General features: G+C 37.9%; 1 protein-coding gene across 14 annotated transcripts in view; it reads left to right on the top strand.

Annotated features, from left to right (window-relative positions):
- The window catches only part of DOCK10 (dedicator of cytokinesis 10), a 206979-nt gene extending 202992 nt beyond the window's left edge, over window positions 1-3987 (top strand). For 5 of the 14 annotated variants that reach the window (XM_070422252.1, XM_070422259.1, XM_070422258.1 and 2 more), the window contains 2 exons: window positions 185-260; window positions 2729-3983. In XM_070422252.1, coding sequence (XP_070278353.1) covers window positions 185-260; window positions 2729-2790 — 138 coding nt within the window. In that variant the 3' untranslated portion in view covers window positions 2791-3983. Of the gene's footprint in view, window positions 1-184; window positions 261-2728 lie in introns of all 14 variants that reach the window. The other 9 variants (XM_070422254.1, XM_070422249.1, XM_070422262.1 and 6 more) reach the window with 4 other exon arrangements.
- Window positions 3988-18991: the final 15004 nt, after the last annotated feature.

The raw sequence follows: 18991 nt of genomic DNA, 5'->3' as shown, positions 1-18991 counted from the left end.
AATTAAATGTTCAGGAGTGATGCTTTGATAGCCTGGGGAACTCATAAATCTGAGAGTGAAACAGAAAGAACAATGGATCTGAAAGTTTAAAAAAAAGTAGTGAAGAAATGCTTGCTTCCAACTGTAAATTGCATCTGACCTTGAAACTTTGAGCAAAAATGCTTTTCTCTTTTTTCCCTGGCAGCTCTGTTGCAGTCCGTGTTTATACAACTTCTGTTCCTCTGTGTCTAGTATTTCCCTCAGTACTGTAAGCAAAAGTGGTATGTTTTTCTTTCCTTATGTCTACTCTGTCTTTTGTGGCCTTCTGGTCTACCTATCACTTTCTAACTGTTCATTTTTCCCTGACAATCCATAGTGGCTAGTGTTCTCGAGGTTTTTCATTTAATTAGAACAACTTTATTTCCATTGAGAGGTAGGTGAATATGGGAGGGGGAGCCTACTAATTAAAGCTAAAATTAACAACTTGACTTTTAAAAACAAAATTCATTATTCACCAACTTTTTAAAATATTTGAGCTCACTTATATCCAAAACAAAGACTCACTATACTCCAAAGTGCTAAAACAAAAAGACAAAAAAAAAAAAAAACTAGAACCAGGTGATTAAGGGGTGGGGAGAGAAATTTAATTGATTTTCCAGAAAACCTTTGCAAAAAGAAGCAAAATTTAATTTCATGCTTCCTTCAAGCTGATGCAAAGAAAAGAAACTGACGGATTGAATAGGTCCTGTTATTCAGTAAACAAAATAGATCTTTCAGCAGGAAAGATTAACTTTCTCCTGGTCTAGAGCTTCTATGGGGATTTGTCCATAGGTTTTATATCTGGGACAATGACCACAAAATACATGATATCTTCAGAAAAAGTTCTCCTTAGAAAATGACTTACTCTATTATATGGCCATTCCACATTTCCACCTTAGATTAAAATAAGGACAAAATACTAACTTCTAACTCTGGAGAGGAGATTCCTAATGGTGGGACTATTTAATTGATCATTACAAATCATAAGTACAAATTATCCATAGCAAACTGTGTTATTTAGAGCAAAAAAAACCTATTTTCATGATAACCATTGATAAGTGCTTTGAGTTGGTTGTAATGAACAATTTCCTGAAATCAGAAATAGTTAAAAAAAAAAAAAAAGATAAAGGTCTGTAAAGTCTATAGTATTTTTAAATATTATATATTTGTTTCAGTTTATGTTTATAACAAAAAATTGTTTGATGCTTTTCTCAGGGGTGTGTGTGTGTGTGTGTGTGTGTGTTTTTAATGAAAATGCATCAGACCATGTTTGGGTTTGAACTCTAGTGGAGGGAAGGGTAGGCAAATCTTAGCAAATCCTGTAATGTAGAAATGAACCATAATCTATAATGCATGTGTACCTTCATGTACCTATATATTCATGTAGATATTCTGGAAACAGGTACATATATAAATACAGTGAAGAGTAATTCTACCACTGAACTTTTAAAAATAGAAACATAATTAGAATGGATGCAGACACAGAAATACAAAAATATAAATAGAATTAATTATGCAGTTCACTTCAAGAGTGTCCAGCAAAGTCTTAGCTGAAAGGGCAGCCTGAAGTCATCAACTTAGTGCAAGAACATTTACTGTAAGGGAAGAGATGGAACTGGATGAAGTGGGCACTATTGTGCAAACATGTTGAGGTGAAGCGGCTTGAGTTATCAAAGTGACAGACAGGCAATAATTACCCTTATAGACAGCCAGAATGCCACACTATTTACAAATATCCAAAAAGCTTAAAACCCTCCTTCTATGAAGCCATAGTAGTACATATAGGTATCTGAAAGAAACATGAATAGAAGATGCTCATTTGGAGTCTGTTTCAACATTCAGAAGAATGGCAGCACAGTGAAGTCAATGGTGGTAATGGATATTAAATATAAAATACAGAGAAAAGAACAGATCTGCTGTATGATGGTGCCAAGTGGGTGAGATGCAAAGGCATATTGCTCTCAGAGTTTGACATCCTCTTTGGAAACATTATTTGCCAAATTATTTAAGTAAAACTGTGACATTGAACATAAGGACAATGCATTGGTAGTAGAGAATTCTGGTGCTCTGTGCGGACAGAAGTGGCAATTCTATCTTGGAAGAGCAATAAAACTAAAGCATAATAATATGTGGAGTTGGTGGGGAAATCTCCATAACTAGAAACTTAAAATATTCATTATCTCTTTTGTACAGAGATACATTTTAGAAGTTTCTGAGGATTTCATTGTTGTTATTGTGATTACATGTCATAATTTGAACAAATGTAACAGGAAAGTATTATTTAGATATATTAACATTATTTTCAAAAGTGTATTTTTCTCATATTTCCATTAACACACTTAAATGAGGTTTCAGATGTCTCTCTGTTTTGGTATATGTCAATAATTTAAATGATAAACTTTTAGAATGAAATAAAATTCTGGAATTACTCAGATACATTCGTAAGGTTTACCCAGACATTTCGTAATTTATATTTGATAGTTGAAGAATATTGTGATGGTACTTTAAGTCTTACCAAAATGGCTATGACATGGACTTGAGAAAAAAAAGTCTTCAGATCTATGTTGATCAGTGCATTTTCAAAATTTGCAGATTTCCAGGGGGAAAAAAATAAAATCACTTTCCTGGGTTTTAATTTTGTCTGTGAAAATACTAACATGAACGTATCTATTGTGTTCCCTTGTCGTGCTGTGTGTTGTCCTGTCTTAAGATTATGTGCAGGGACGAGTCATCAAAATGCGGAGTGGAGCGAACCTTTTCTCGAATACTTAGCAAGAGGACCCCAGTTCTGCCCACGGTCTCCATCTCAGCTAGTGCGGACGTGTGAGCAAAGGTCTGCAGCATCAGACGCACCTCTAAAGGGACTTTCTGAACTTGCAGCTAATCTCGGGGAAGAGAAGATAGATTTAATTTATTTGAAGTTTTTATGTTAATATTTTTTTACCTCGCTAGCTTAAGAATTTTGCCAGTCTCTGAATTTGCACATTTCGTATGATTCTTTTTCCTTTGAGCAGCGTTAAACAAGCCAAGCTGAATATTTGCCATTCCAATGAATGTGCAGCTCAAAAGCAAACCCTAAGTTTGCTGTCAGTTATAATATGTTCAATACCAAGTCCTAGGACACATATTTTAAAGGTCAAAGTGAATGTTTTTGTAACATTTAAGCATATTTCAAATGTAAATAGGAGATTGTAAAATATATGGTTTTTACCAAAATTAAAAGAACCTTTTTGGTTGATACTTATGATGTGCTAAAAATTATATGGATAACATTTCAGATACCATTATATTAAAATATTTGTGTATGTGTACAAAAGTGTTGATAAATACTAATCTTTAAAGTTTGTGGAGTTCCTTTATTTGTAATATATGTGCTCTTAAATGCAATAGGCTGTGAAATTATGGAAGTATTTTGTTGTTAATAGAAATAAAAATACAGTTCCTTTGCATTTGGTTCTCTCATGAAGAGTGGGTGGGTCTCTATTAAAAGTAGTTCATTGGACCAGGCATGTACTAAATGCGACCCTACATTCACTACTTATGATGCCTTACCTAGGAACATGAAAAAGACTCGGACTTCAGCAAGGCAGTTCTTCCAAAAAGATCAACTAGACAGGCCAGGGGTTTTCAAACCTAGAGGATTAGCAGACTGATGTGGAGAAGATATAATGAATCAGAATCTCAAGGGTTGTGTAATTACTAAGGTTATTCACAAATACCCCATCTCTACATTCTGCAAATGTGTGGTAGGATTGCACTTTCCTTCCCCTTTTGAAGTTAGACTTGACCATGGGGCTTGCTTTAACCACTGGAAGGTGAGCAGAAATGGAATGTATCCTTTTCAGGCAGAAACTTAGAAGCTAGAAAGTTGTTCTGCCCAATCTCTTCTCTGATGCAGTCATCTTGAAGCACATGGATTGGAGCCTCAGTGACACACACATACACACACACACACACACACACACACACACACACACACAACCAGTCCCTACTAACCTTGTTGGACATAGAGTCTTAATGAGAAATACATTTTGTTGTGTTAAGGTGCCTGAGATTCCAGGATTGTCTGTTATTGCAGCATTATGAGCTTATCCTGGCTGATAAGTACTTTTCTCAAAATCGTGATTGATATACAGCCAGGTTTGGGAACTACTAACACATTCCACCTCCCTCCCCCAGCCGCCTGTCTCCCCAGCCAACAGGCACAGCAGTAGTTCTGAACAAAGCTGCCTGAAGATGCAGAAGGTAAACTCAGGAGTGTCTTCATATTCACCCCACCAGCCACTGCAAAGGCCCAACTTTTAATAAGGAGACTAGCTGAGTTCATCTTTCTGCTACTTAAATTTAGAGGACAAGGCCTAGAAGACATTGAAATACTGAATATACTGAAGTGATCAAATATAATTTAGGTGAGAACTCTGATCCAAGATTCATGTAACTTTTCTCAAATACAGCTCACTGCTTTATTATACACACACACACACACACACACACACTGACCTCTGGCAAGTTTAATTATGGAATGCATGCTTATAACCACTGTGCTACATGCTTTCAAGCTGACCTCTAGATCAAAGCATTGCCTCGGCTTTATTCTGGCTCCAGCTTGGTTTCTTACTGCTTGGGTCAGCATCTTAGTTCTGCCCTTTCTATTTTCTCATTTGGATTTTTGGGATTGTCTAGGCATGATTGTTGTCCCATGAACCCAAGAAGAGTCTGCCTCTGCTATAGTTGCCCACCCAATTCTTACCTCTAGGCTCTAGGCTCAAGTCTTCATGCCCATCCCAACCCCTGGCCTATAGACAGTGTCAGCAATGGGTTGCCTGTCCAAATCTGAAAATAAAAATAGATGTGTGGGTACTTTGCAGAAGGGTGTACATGGCATGTGTTAGTTTAGCAATATGAGCAACTCACTCTGTCTTCCCACATCATTCCAAAACAATCAGGATCTAATTCTCCTGATTCTCAGATGACATTCAAAGTCTGATGATTACTGAGAGAACCTCATGTGTATAAGGCCAATAAAAGAAGTTTAAAATCATGAACAAATTTACATGGGATCCTGAATTTTTTAAAAGTGTAAAAAGGAGTTTAAGGAGTGGTAAGAGTTAGCATCTGAGAGCCCCCTTGGCTTGTGTCTTGAGACTTAATGAGAAAAATCCATAGTCTACTTAGAGAACACAGTCTCATCTTGACCAGGAGTTCATTTGCCTGAGATGGAACATGGTAAGTGTAGACTCACCAATGGGCACATGAGAGGAGCAGCTATGAGAAGAAGGTAGATAAGGATAAGAAGAAGAACATGTTTGGATTTATAACATGGTTGCTTTAAAAGTTCCAGGCGAATTATGGAGATGGGGAGATGTTATAAAAAAAAGGAAATGCCCATGAAAGTTCTAACCTCCTTTGTGTTTCCCTTGCCTCTTGATATCCCTGTAGCAAATGCATGCAGTTACAGATGGAAGGTAAGATAAGACTAATTAGATGGAGACATTGTAAATCATAAGTCTCATGACAGACACTACAGTAAGCACATAAAGTTGTTCTTAGAGGGATATGGAGTGAGAGATAGATCAAAACATGCCCAACTGGGGTTCATGAAGGTCATCCGAAGAAGATAATGGTGATTGAACTTGAGTAATTAAGCAAAGGTTTCTTTTAAATAAAACTAATGTCAATGATTCTCCAAGGGAATCTACTTGCAATTTTCTAACATCATTAATATTAATACCCAACTATCAAGCCATTGTTTCTTGGATGTATTCCTAATGTATAAAGGATTTTACTTTCAAAGCTGATGGCTTTACTTGTAGTTCTTCAAAAGCACCCCATAACTATAACTCTAAATCCAGGGTAGGTAGAGTTTTTAACTTATAAACAAGATCATGGCATTTACAGGACATTAAGTTGAACAGGATATTTTATTGGCCATAATGTCCCATTGATTGAGGAAGTTTGTTTCATGATATTTGAATGGAGTTTAGTGAGTTACTTTGGATTTCTAAGGGACTGGTCTTCTGCAATATTATTTTTTCCCTTTGGATGAACAATTTTTAAAGTAATAAAGAATAATAGTAAAGTTCTAGAAATCAGGTTAACAAAAAAAATGGAATCTTTACTTTATAACAAAAGTCAAGTAAAAGGAAAATCCGGACTGAAAGGCTCTGGAGTGTTCTACAAAAATATCTACAAGCAGCAACCCACGAGTGGTTTCCACTTTTCAGTCCCTCCCTCCTCAACAGCTGAGCAAAAAAAGACATGGATTCCCCCATGTTTGTTCAATTGGTTATTCTTAGGCTGAGGGATTTGGTAAGTGTGTGACCCCCTTACTTTGCCGTTCACATTTAGAAGGGCTGAAAATTGGAGTCCTTCCCAGAAAGAAACAGTTTCCATAGGACTTTAAACCCAAACGTTGCAGGTGATGATGCAAAACAGTCTTTACTCTTCCTTTAAAGACACTTTAGATATTTGTAGTTACTACTGGAAAAACTGAGAAAGGCCAGTAATAGGTTTTTTAAAACTGACATTCATTGACTTCTATAGTATAACCTGGGAGGAGAGCAGTTTCATTTCCTACCTGATTGTTGGTCCTGCTTGGAATGAGTCAGAGCCCCAAGAGGGGATGGATAGCTGCCACACCCCAGAAATGGGGATTTCCAGACACCATACATTTGGCAAGAATGAAATGGGATGTTTTAAAAATGCATAGAACACAAATGAATCTAGCGCAGCAAAGCAAGCCAATACTTCCCTGACTCCCAGGCACATCACCAGCCCTGGGAAGGCTGAGGTTTCCCATTTGCAGAAGGTCCCATACAATGAGGCATCTGTTTGTTTCTGAAGGATGTCATGGCAACATTATTTTACACATCTCAGAATGGCTTCCATTTGACTCTATTCATATGTACATCATTAAAGTGTGGATTTTCAAATCAAGTTGTCAATAAGATAAAAAGACACACTAAATTTGAATAACAGGTTTTAATATTTGAACCACTGTTGACTTTTTTCACTCATCAAACTTGCAGCTTTTCTACTTTCAACAAAATGAGAAAGGAGAGCAACTTCATCGGAATTAGCAACTTCTTGATGACATGCCCTTTGAAGTCTAAATGTTAATATATTTTTTAAATATTAGGAAGTAACATTTTCCTTGTCAGAATTCCCCACTTATGTTTTCTGTATTGTGATATCTTGACATCTGAATATGCAATTAAGTCAGATCTGGAAGATTTCTATAGAAGTGCTTTGCCAAGGATCAGTAACAAACACCTTCTCTGGGTTTCACACAGCTAAGATGCTACATGGTTCAAGAATGTGGAAAGAGAAATTCATAGAGGCAGAGATAAAACAAATAGGTGAATCTAAGAATGCAACTCTTTCAAGGCAAAGCTTGCATCTTGTGTGCCTTTGTATTCCAGAGATCTAACAAATTGTCTGGCACAGAGAAGGGTCCCCATCAACACTGCTGGACATATGGGTGAATGAACAAATAAGTAACCCAAACAAACTATCAAGGTTAGACTTCCTTGATCAATTTCATATTAACCAATTACTCTTTGCTTTTCCTACTTGTATCATTAAATATGGAAAGTATTAAAATGGAATGTCCCTTTGGCTGTTAGCATGGGCTCTGGGGAAGGTAGAGAACCCCAGTTATACCACTAATGTGATGTTGAGTGAGAATTTTCACTGGGTTTCATCATCTGTAAAATGGCAAAAATAAATACATTTATTCATGGGGATTGTTAAAAGGATTAAGTAAAATAAAGAACAGAAAGTACTCAGCACACAGCCTGGCAACAATAGCCCTCAATAGCTGTGAGCTATAACTGCTAATATTACATCAAACAAATAGAATCCACTTGAGAAGTTGGGGTTATGACTTTAAATTATTCTTAATACTATTTATTAAAAGAATGGTTAAATTAAGTAATGCATAAACTAAAAAATGGGTAATTCCATGATCTTGAATGAATTCCTCAAGCAAGTTGGAGGCCCTAGGGGGCTTCCCTTTCTCAAAGACTGCTGGCCTAGTGCACACTACCCTGTAGGTGCTCAGTAAGTGGTGTTAAAAGTGCACAAATACTACTTTTTACTTGCATATATCCCTAAAAAATGATGTTACCCACTGGCTTGGCTTGAGATAAACCCTCTGAAATTGTCCATAAAAAGACGAAAGTGAAATTAATCACTGGCAGAGAAAATGAATACAGAAAAACAGTTGTTTGCGCAAAGATGTTTCTCTTTTTAATTAGTGCTGTCAAAAATAATTTAGCATAACCCTAGCCAACTCAGTGGTTAGAGTGTGGGCCTGTAGACTGAAGGTCGAGGGTTCAATTCCAGTCAATGGCATATACCTCGGTTGCAGGCTCGTTCCCCGGCTCCTTGTCGGGGGCAACCAGTCAATGTGTCTCTCCCATATCAGTTTCTCTCTTTCTGTCTCGCTCTCTTCCTTCCACTCTCTCTAAAAATCAATGGGAAAAATATTCTGGGGTGAGGAGTAACAAGATAATAATAATTTAGCATAGAATTTGCCTTCTGTGTTAGAGAATTTGATCTTCCTGAGTGACAGAAAAACAGTAGGAAGATGTGAGGTTTGATAGTATTAAAAAGTGCTCAGAAGCTACGGAAAAACAAGAGGACTAATGTGAAACCCTGTCCTCCTGAGTGTTCAGAAATTGAGACTGACAGACCATTGAATTGATTAATGTTCTCAAGAATCATTTACTATCATTAACACCAAAAAAACTGACTCAAAATATAGCATCGAATTAAATCGACAGCTTTTCAGAGCAATGCTGTAAAGTAATTAAGTAGACATACACATAAGTAGACAGATATTATTGTGAAAAAAATGTAAAACACAATTCAAATAGAGAAGGTGAGGACATAGGGAAATGAGAGTAAAGGAAACTGTTCATTTTCTAGTTTATTCTGAAAGCTGACAGGTGTGCATGTGCACACACACACATACACACATAGACATGCATGCACACACATAAAGAATACCGTAATTTTGACTGCAAAGCAAAAACTTTGGCAAATCACAATGAGTGAAAAATAGAAGTGAATATTAAAATTACAAACTGCTTTAATCTCATTAGCTCAAATTAGTGGTTCTCAAAGTGTGGTCTTCAGCATCTCTCTCCTAGTAGCAGCATCAGCGTCACTTTGGAACTTGTTAAGAATGCTCAGGTCCCATCCAGACTCAGAGAATCATGAACTTTGAGGGAGGGGACAACAAGTTGTGTTTTTCCAAGCCATCCATGTGATTCCGACTCACCATGAAATTTGAAAACCAGTGACCTAGATCATATGTCCATCCTCAGACCCATCACAGTGCATAAAAATCAGGCCTGGAACTGTAGGGTGGGTCAGTAACAACAGAATCATCTAAACCAGTGGGGCAGGGCCTGAGAATGTCCATTTCTAGCAAGTTTCCAAATAATGTTGATGATGCTGGTCTGGGGAACACATTTTGAGAATCACTGATCTAGGTTAGGAGTGCAAAACAGGAGTGGCTAATTGGAAAATCAATATTCTATTGACAAAAGAAGGAAACAAAGGAAGAAGGATGCTAGGCAGGGGGCAAATGTCAATCCCAGCTGCTTGGAAGAGATCAGACAACCACCAATTTCCTCCAACAATTCTGCAGAAGCAGGAGAATCTGGAGCCAAAAAGAGAATTCTCATCTGTCTTTTAGTTTATAAAATTGATTGAGACATGAACTGATTTTTCCGTCCCTTCATTTTGTTGAAATTCAATACAGATCTGAGGAATCCAATCAAAAACAGCAGTTTTTGGCTAGAGAGCCGTGTATCATTTCAAATGTGATGTGAGTTGTCACACAAATCTTTCTCAGTACAATTCACTGAAGATAAATATAGTGCTTAAGGAGACAGTGCCTATCTGTCAAACAATTGAGTCATTTTGATCCATTCTAGTGAAACCGAGAAAACAGCCTCTAGTTTGAAGTGATCCAGGATACACAATACAATCACAGACCGTGCTTATTGCTTCTGTTTTTAATCTATTCTTGCAGTCTGGAATCAAAGAATTGTAAACCTCAAAGAGCCTGAGAGATCATCCAGTCCATATATTGCAAACCACCATTGATGGCCCACATTCTGCCCAGACATGTGTGTCCTGCGCAACAGTGTTCTTCTTTTAATGAAAGTGATTGCCATCTTTAAAGTTTTTTAACTTTGCCTGACAAGTGTGAAGGTCTAGCAATACATGACGTGCACAGATGTCTGCTCTCTTGTAGTAAAGGAAGTCAGAGCTGAATGCTAGCTCCCTGCTTTTGAAGGACTGAGTACCCCCACTCCCCAGTTTGTTTCACAACCAGCCTGCTTCATTCATTTCCAGGGCGTGCCTGGGTCCTATAAATATGTAGGTTTGCTACCTCTCATCTGGACAAACTCCCCTGCTTTAGCAAGGAGGACACTGAGGTTCATGGTGGTGACCAACTTTAATTCACATTATCTCTTTAGTGACAGAGAATTGTCAGTCAAACACATTGAACACAATGCTAAGTGAAACAAAAGACTACATTCTTTTATTTTTTTGACACTTTTTTCTTTATTGATTAAGGTATTACATATGTGTCTTTATCCCCTCATTGCCCCCCCACTCATGCCCTCACCCCCCTATTTTCTGTGTCCATTGGTTAGGTTTATATGCATGCATGCAAGTCCTTTGGTTGACTCTTCCCCTTACCCCCACCCTCCCCTACCTTCCGTCTGAGGTTTAACTGTCTGATCAATGCTTCTCTGTCTCTGGATCTATTTTTGTTCATCAGTTTATGTTGTTCATTATATTCCACAAATGAGTGAGATCATGTGATATTTGTCTTTCTCTGACTGGCTTATTTCGCTTAGCATAATGCTCTCCAGTTCCATCCATGCTGTTGCAAATGGTAAGAATTCCTTCTCTTTTACCACAGTGTAGTATTCCATTGTATAGATGTCCCACAGGTTTTTAATCCACTCATCTGCGGATGGGCACTTAGCCTGTTTCCAAATCTTAGCTATGGTAAATTGTGCTGCTATGAACATAGGGGTGCATATATCCTTTCTGATTGGTGTTTCTAGTTTCTTGGGATATATTTCTAGAAGAGACCACATCCTTTTATATAAGATGTACAGAATATGAAAATTTAGAGACAGTAAGTAGATCAATGATTGTCTCAGGGAGAGAGGGAGGAGAGCATGTAGAGTGACTGCTAAAGAATAAAGTGTTTCTTTTTGTACTGAGGAAAAATTTCTAGAATTAGATAATGATGATGATGTTGTCTGTACATCCTTGTGAATGAATGAGAAGGCTTTGAACACATCTGAGATAGGACCAAAAGGGTCATTGGCCATCCTTTGTTGAAGGACAACATTACCCTTAATTTTTAAGCCTTTTCATGAAAAAGCTATACACATACAATAGTCACATCAAAAGAAGAATAAGAAAGAGGCTGTTAGGAAAAGATTAAAGTGCCTTTTCAATAGTGAAGAGCAGCAGAGAACATCTTAAAGATTAGAATATAACACATTTTCTAAATGCTCATATTTGTGAACTATTTGCATTTGCAATTAGCTAAATGTGCCTCACTTCTTAATTGTTCTCTGCATTTATTTTTAAAAGAAAATCCGAAAAAAGAAAAGTAAGAGCCCAGCCGGATTCCCTACTTCTGGGTCACTTTATCACTAGCCAATATTTCCAAACTATTGCCTTTAGATTAATCATTTCACTTGAGTTACGTTTTTAAAAAAAAAGCAAGACTAAAAATTCAGGATAATACTATCCTGCCAAGAAATTTTTTTAAAAGAAAGAATAGAGCATCCAAAAGGTCAACTACAAAAAAAAACAATAGTAATTTGATTGACTATTTAGTTAAAAATAAATGGGGAAAATGGTAATGGCAACCTAAATACGGAATCTTTAATGGAAACAAAGAAACAGACACTTATTGGCATCCTTTAGTTCTTCTGACAAGCCCACTTTTCTGATACATTGCTATGTAGCAACCTATTAAAAATCACAAATGAGGGTCATGTCTCTGAATACAGTAATACATTTTCCTGCTTCAGTCACAAAAGCCTAGAGTTGAAGCCCTCCTTAGTGCTGCTTTAATAGATGAATGGCTATCAAATAAAACAGATGGCCATTTGTTTAATTTGTAGGCATCTCCAGAGACCAATAATTTGAATGGAACAAAAACAAGAATAAGCTTAAATATTTGATAGAAAATATTTTTAGCAAAATCACAAATGCAACCAAAGACAGTATACTTTGCCTGTTAGTTTTATTTTATTTCATTTTTTCCATTACCATTTTACTTTGATTGTTTATTAGCTTCAACCTGGATGTTTCTACACTCATTGAACCAAATCTAATATAAAACCCACTGAACCAAATTTGATATAAATCTTATGTAAAAAGTAGACCAGAAATGAATCAAAATCCAACCATATTTCCATTGAGTTATAACCCTGGCAAGGTCAGAAAGAGAACTCAGCCCCTTCACATCAATGTGTATAACAGCCTCATAGTCCAACGACTTCCTGTAAACCCATTTCCATGGGCTGGCATGTAAACTGTTGCTGTGAATAGTCCTCCATTATGGCCGTGGAGATGAGGAATGGAAGAGGTCAGGGGAACCCTATTTCAAGACCTCTGACCCAGCCAGACTGCATAAAACCACATGCCAATGACTTTACAGAGATTCCATCCAGAGTCAGCTACTCACATCGTTTGCACTTTACACGCCTACAGAACCAGCCACGGGACCCATTTGTAAGGACACCAGCCATTCTGGGAAGAACTGACTGGGCAGGCATTCTTCGTTCTCCTTCTACTGGCAGAGTACCTTCTATTTATTTTTAAAATATATTCAGAGAAAATTACTATTCATTCCCTTCTTTGCCAAACCCGCTCTAATAGTATGAGGAACAATGAAGGTTCTTTGTTCTAATACAATGGCACTAAGTCAAAATAGCACAGTTTATTTTGAACAATCTCTAGCACAAAATAATGAGAACAGAAAGTGATAGTGCATTTATTCTCCTCTTCGGAATAAGACTTTCCTATCACCACACACATCACAAATTTCAGTGAGACATTTCATCCTCTGATAAATCAAAGGATGTTTTGCCCCTTAACATAACAGACACAGTAAATGATATTTCTTGAAAATGAAATTGGTTTTGCTACCATAAGCAACACAGGCACCTAGAAAGCAGGACCCTTCCAGACAGGTTATAACAAGACCATTGTTGTCAATCTTGGAACTGAAATTATCTTACTAAAAGATGACCAGTAGAAGAAAGTCCTTATATGACATTACATAGTAATGGATTAAAAAAATACTTTCTCATAAATTATTCTGTCTCCTCATACTTATTACCAGATATTTAATGTCTGTTTTAACCCATGCTCTGTCCAATATCCAAAAGATATTTTTAAAACTTAAAAGCCAAATTTTGTATGGTCTGCAAGGCCTTTCATAATTCAGCTGAATTTTTGTGGGGCCCTTACCTTCTCATCCATTATGTATTTATTTGGTTTGTCTCCCTTATTAAGGAATGAAACCTGTCTGTCTCCAGTGCACAGTATAGTATATTAGATAGATGGATGCTTAATAAGTAATTTGCTGAATATATGAATGAAAAAGTGAATGAATTGCTTTAATATCTCAAAGAGAATCACACAAACGAATACACACAGAGGTTTTCAGCCTGTGGTAAGAAACCTTTCAAGCTGTTGCTCCACTGAGTTAAGAACTTCAAATATGTGGTTCACATTAAGCAAAGCTACTCGGTATCCCATCAGCCTGGATTTAAAAACACTGAATGAGCAGGGTAAGTGATGTCACCCCTTTGGAAAGAGAACCACAGAATCAACCCAACCGTGGTATTTACTGGCACTTGTGACATGTCTTAACTGAATCCCTCCATTTTAGCCAGCCAGTGAGAGATGGTGGAGAGAGGAGCTGAAGGGGATAAGGAGAGGGAGAGGGGGAGAGAGAAATTTCTTCTCCATGGGTGGCACCAACAACTGAAAATATTTACAGATTTTTCTGATTGAGCTGGTAAATGTTTCAGAAACTGGAGAAAATCAACTGAGAATTATACGCCTGTCTTGCCCATAAAAGTTTTCAGCATTTTCCAAATTCGTTGGGTAGATGTGCACTTAATCCTTTGTTGTCAGTGTGACATTCACACTTTCAACTTGATGTGCCCAGTCAGAGTCCTTTTGGTTCATCTTCTCCGGAGAATAAATCTCCAGTTTTATATATTTCTTAAAATATATTTTTATTGTTTTTAGAGAGGCAGGGAGAGAGAGAAAGAGAGAGAGAGAGAGAGAGAGAGAGAGAGAGAGAGAGAGAGAGAAACATCAATGGTGAGAGAATCATTGATTGGCTACCTCCTGCACGCCCCATATTGGGGATCGAGCCTGCAATCCAGGCATGTGCCCTGAATGAGAATGGAACCATGACCTCCTAGTTCATTGGTCAACGCTCAACCACTGAGCCACTCCAGCCAGGCTCCAGTTTTATATTAATATTTGAATAGGTCCACTGGGTGTATGACGTGAGAAGGACCTGGGGAGGTAAGGTGTGACAGGGGCAGGCTTCTTGGTCAGTGAAGGGCTGTCCAAGGACTTGGCAATTGAGCAAAGCTGTGAACAAAGTGAGGGGGGTCATGGCCTGGTTGTTCTGATCCCCGTGGCACAGATGTGGCTCAACCCACTGCAAATGCCACAGTGGCATGGTGTGGGAGGACCCACATGCACCTCCCTTAAGAAAACTTTAGTGGGGAGCATTGATGTCTGACAGCCTAGCTGAGCTGCCACATTTCCAGATCTGCTGCATTTCATCTCTATGTGAGTCATAGAGAGATAGGAGAAAGAAAATACCTGGGGTATTGCAATCATTGCATGTGCATTTCTCTACTGCAGCATTCAGAACTATTTCACAATCTTGTAGTTGATAGATGACATTTAAAATCTCCAAAATTTATAGGGAACGCATACAACTTAACAAAAGGAAGATAAACAATCCAATCAAAAAATGGGCAAAGGACCTAAATAGACACTTTTCAAAAGTGGATATACAGAAGGCCAAGAGACATATGAAAAAATGTTCAAAGTCACTAATCATCTGAGAGATGCAAATCAGAATGACAATGAGGTACCATCTCACACCTGTCAGAATGACTATCATCAACAAATCAACAGATGAGAAGTGCTGGAGAGGATGTGAAGAAAAAGGAACCCTTGTGCACTGCTGGTGGGAATGCAGACTGGTACAGCCACTGTGGGAAACAGTATAGAGTTTCCTCAAAAAATTAAAAATGAAACTCCCATTTGACCCAGTAATCCCACTTCTAGGAATATATCCCAAGAAATAAGAAAGGATATATGCACCCCTATGTTCATTGCAACACAATTTACAATAGCTAAGATTTGAAAACAGCCTAAGTGCTCATCAGCAGATGAGTGGATTACAAAACCATGGTACATCTACGCAATGGAATACAACACTGCTGTAAAAAAAGAAAGAACTCTTACCATTCGCAACAGCATGGATGGGCCTGGAGAACATTATTCTAAATGAAATAAGCCAGTCGGAGAAGGATAAGTATCACATGATCTCACTTATTTGTGGAATATAATGAACAACATAAACTGATGAACAAAAAGAGATCCAGAGACATAGAAACAGATAATCAAACCTCAGAGGGAAGGAAAGGAGGGTGGGAGGGGAGGAGTAAGAGGTCAACCAAAGGACTTGTATGCATGCATATAAGCATAACCAATGGACACAGACAGTAGAGGGGTGAAGGCATGTGCTGGGGGGTAGGAGCAGCCGGGGAGAGATCAATGGGGGGGGGGGGAGGGGGGGGAGACATATGTAATACTCTCAACAATAAAGAATTTAAATTAAGAAAGAAAAGAAAAGTCAATGATTTACAATGATGGCTGGGAATTTTCATGAGCCCTTATAGATGTTATAGAATCTTATATTTAGTTAAACCCTCATTCACAAGTAAGGACAAAATAAAAGCCTGTCTATTTATACAAGCATAGTTTATATTCCCACCTACCTTCATTAAAAGAACGGGTAAAAAAGAATGCACTAAAACAAGAAGAAAGATGAACCCATGGGGAAAGACAGGGTAATCACAGAAACAGTCAAAGTATATTGTTAAATTTAATAATCCGATGACTGCAAAAAACAAAACCTGTTGTTCAAAACTAAATTCTAAATAACAATCAGCAAATAAGAAAGTTAATAATGTTAGGTCTTTTGGAAAGTCTAAGGAACTGGAAAGAATAGGCCTGCATTCCTTCAGGTCAAGTGCCTGGAGCTGAGTAGATGCTGAAGTCAGTATCTTCATTCATTTAATTTATCATTCTTCGATGCCCATATTTTATGAGTATGATTCAATGAATTAGTGACAGAGCAGAAGTTAGAAACTTAGGATCCAGGATCTTCTTGTCCATTATATCAGTGCAATTTTTTTTTTTTTTTTTGCACACATGCCAATCTTAAAGAGTCTTTGAAATTCTTATTCTCATTGGAAACTCACCTCGGGCAGTGGTAGCCTATCAGATGGTGGACATTCCTTTCCATACCTGTCTCCATGAAAGTCTCTTCTTGCATACAAAGCTAGCCAAACCAAGATCATCTCACATGTGACTGCACAGGGAAGAGGCTAATTTCTTTCATATGAGTTGACCTATGGCACCTTTAATTATTCCTCTCACAGGATGCTGTTCCCATAAAAAACTTATCTGCTCCTTCCTTCTCATGTGCCTGCTCTGCCACTGTGTGGTACTCAGATGTCAAAACAATGGTGAATTGGCAGACTGTCAAATCTGCTCCTGACTTTGGGTTCCTTGCAACACCAGATGCTTCCAGTCACCTGGGAAATCACTCTGACAATAGCTACATATCAAGCTCAAGGTCAAAGTGAATTCTCAGCAAATGCTGCAAAAATAGAAGTTTTCAGCCATTGTTTAAATAATTTATAACAGCAGGATGTATGCCTACTTGAAAAGTGAGAGGGAAGATTCCAAGTAAATGACATTTTTCTATTATGTCATAGAGGATAAGGAGTTGGGTAGCTTCACCCAGAAGGACATGTGTTTAAGTGACGATGATGCAGTCAAATCCCTGAGTTCTAATCTAATGTTGCTCGTCCTCTGTCACTGACCAAAACTGAAGGTTCTGACAGATAAAGAAGCAACATGTCAACCCTACACAGCATATTCAAGCAAGGGATGATTTTTTTTTGTCCAGAAAAAGGACATGCTGTGTCACCATTTATTTGAAGCAGATCAAAGGAAGGCATTTGGCACCAGCTCTCTGTTATCTAGGAAGCTAATGCAATCTCCTGTTTTAAAATTTTGCCCTCAGATGTAGGAAAAGCCAAAGACCTACTCTGTCACCACAGTGCCAACTCCTGCTGGAGGCTGGAGGCAGGAGGCTTACTCGCTACCTGATAGAGATGATGAGGGAAGTAGCTATGTGGACATCAGGGGCAAAAACACTCCATCACAGGGGAACCAGGACCAGGGTCCTAAAGCAGGAATGTGCCTGAGGTGTGTAAAGAATTGAGGAAACCAGTGTAACTGGGGCAGAGCAGAGTGGTGGAGCAAGGGGAAGTGGAGCATATGAAATAAGAACGGAGCCAAAGACAGGATCACATAAGACCTTGAAGATCTCTGTGCTCACTACCTTCTACTCCTGTTGAGCCGGAGGGTCACTGGAAGCTGCCATGTAGAGGACTAATATCCAAGTGCATTTAAGTATGTTTGCAATCACTAAGCATGCAAATCCATGTTTTCAACTGTCCATTTTATGAAATCTAAATACAGATCAAGTATTTCCAATGAAAATTTGGTGTCTGAATTGTGATGGGTTCTAAGTATAAAATGCACACTGGATTTTAAAGGTTAACATGGGAAAAACTGTAGAATATCTCATTTGCAATTTTTATATTTACTTGCATATAGAAATGGTAATATTCTGGGTATACTGTGTTAAATAAAATATGAAAATTAATTCAATATGTTTCTCTTACTTTTTAATGTGACTACTAGAAAATTTGTAATTGTATTATAAGGCTTACATTATACTTCTGCTGGACAGTACTACTTTGGAATAATTATTGTAAAACTTTAATATGCATAAGAACAACCTAAGGAGCTTCTTACCATGTGATTCACCAATTCACTGCAAGAGTCAAAACAGGTCTAGGGTTGATCCCAAGACCTACTTCTTAAGCAAGCACTCCCAGTGGATGCTGAGTGGTCTGAAGACCCCTGCTCTATAAAGAGAGCCCACAGTCTTGATTTTGCTAGTTTAAGATAAAGGCCCAAATCTTCATCAGAGAGTCATGGTGGAAATGGCCATACCTCATCTGCAAACCAACAACTACCTGCTCTACTATCCTTTGGTCTAGATCTCCAAACCAGTTTCTTGCTTGAATTACCTGTCAGCTATTGCCATGAACTTCAGGGGCTGAAATTACTTGCCAGATGGGACTCCCAGTCAACATTTCTCCCTCATTCTCATCTGACCCAATACTGTCTACTCCACTGAACCAGCCACTTCCCACAGCAGGGCTCTCTGAGCCCAGCCTATTCCTTTGTATAAGATATTCACATCTTTAAAAATATATTACAAACACCATCATTTACGTAAAATTTTACTAATTCTAAGCAGCTTTCACTTATATGTCGAGTGTCGAGTTTTAAAGTTATTAAGACAACTATTAAAGACTAAAACTAGATTGGTAAAAAATAATCCAGTTCTCACTGGCCATTTGACTTCATCAAAAGTCAAAAAGTCCCAAGCAAATGTATCTGTGTGTGCTCAAGTGTTCCCTATAAAATGGGCTAGATAAATACATACAATTGGCCCTCTGCATCCATGGGCTCCAAACCATGAATGGAAAACAATAGAGGTATT

This window comes from Myotis yumanensis, unplaced genomic scaffold (assembly GCF_028538775.1).
Source record: "Myotis yumanensis isolate MYYU_CA2020_CCGP unplaced genomic scaffold, mMyoYum1.0.hap1 SCAF_8, whole genome shotgun sequence".
NCBI lineage: Eukaryota > Metazoa > Chordata > Mammalia > Chiroptera > Vespertilionidae > Myotis > Myotis yumanensis.
The sequence above is the reverse complement of the archived record's forward strand: the minus strand, read 5'-3'. Positions and strand labels throughout refer to the sequence as shown.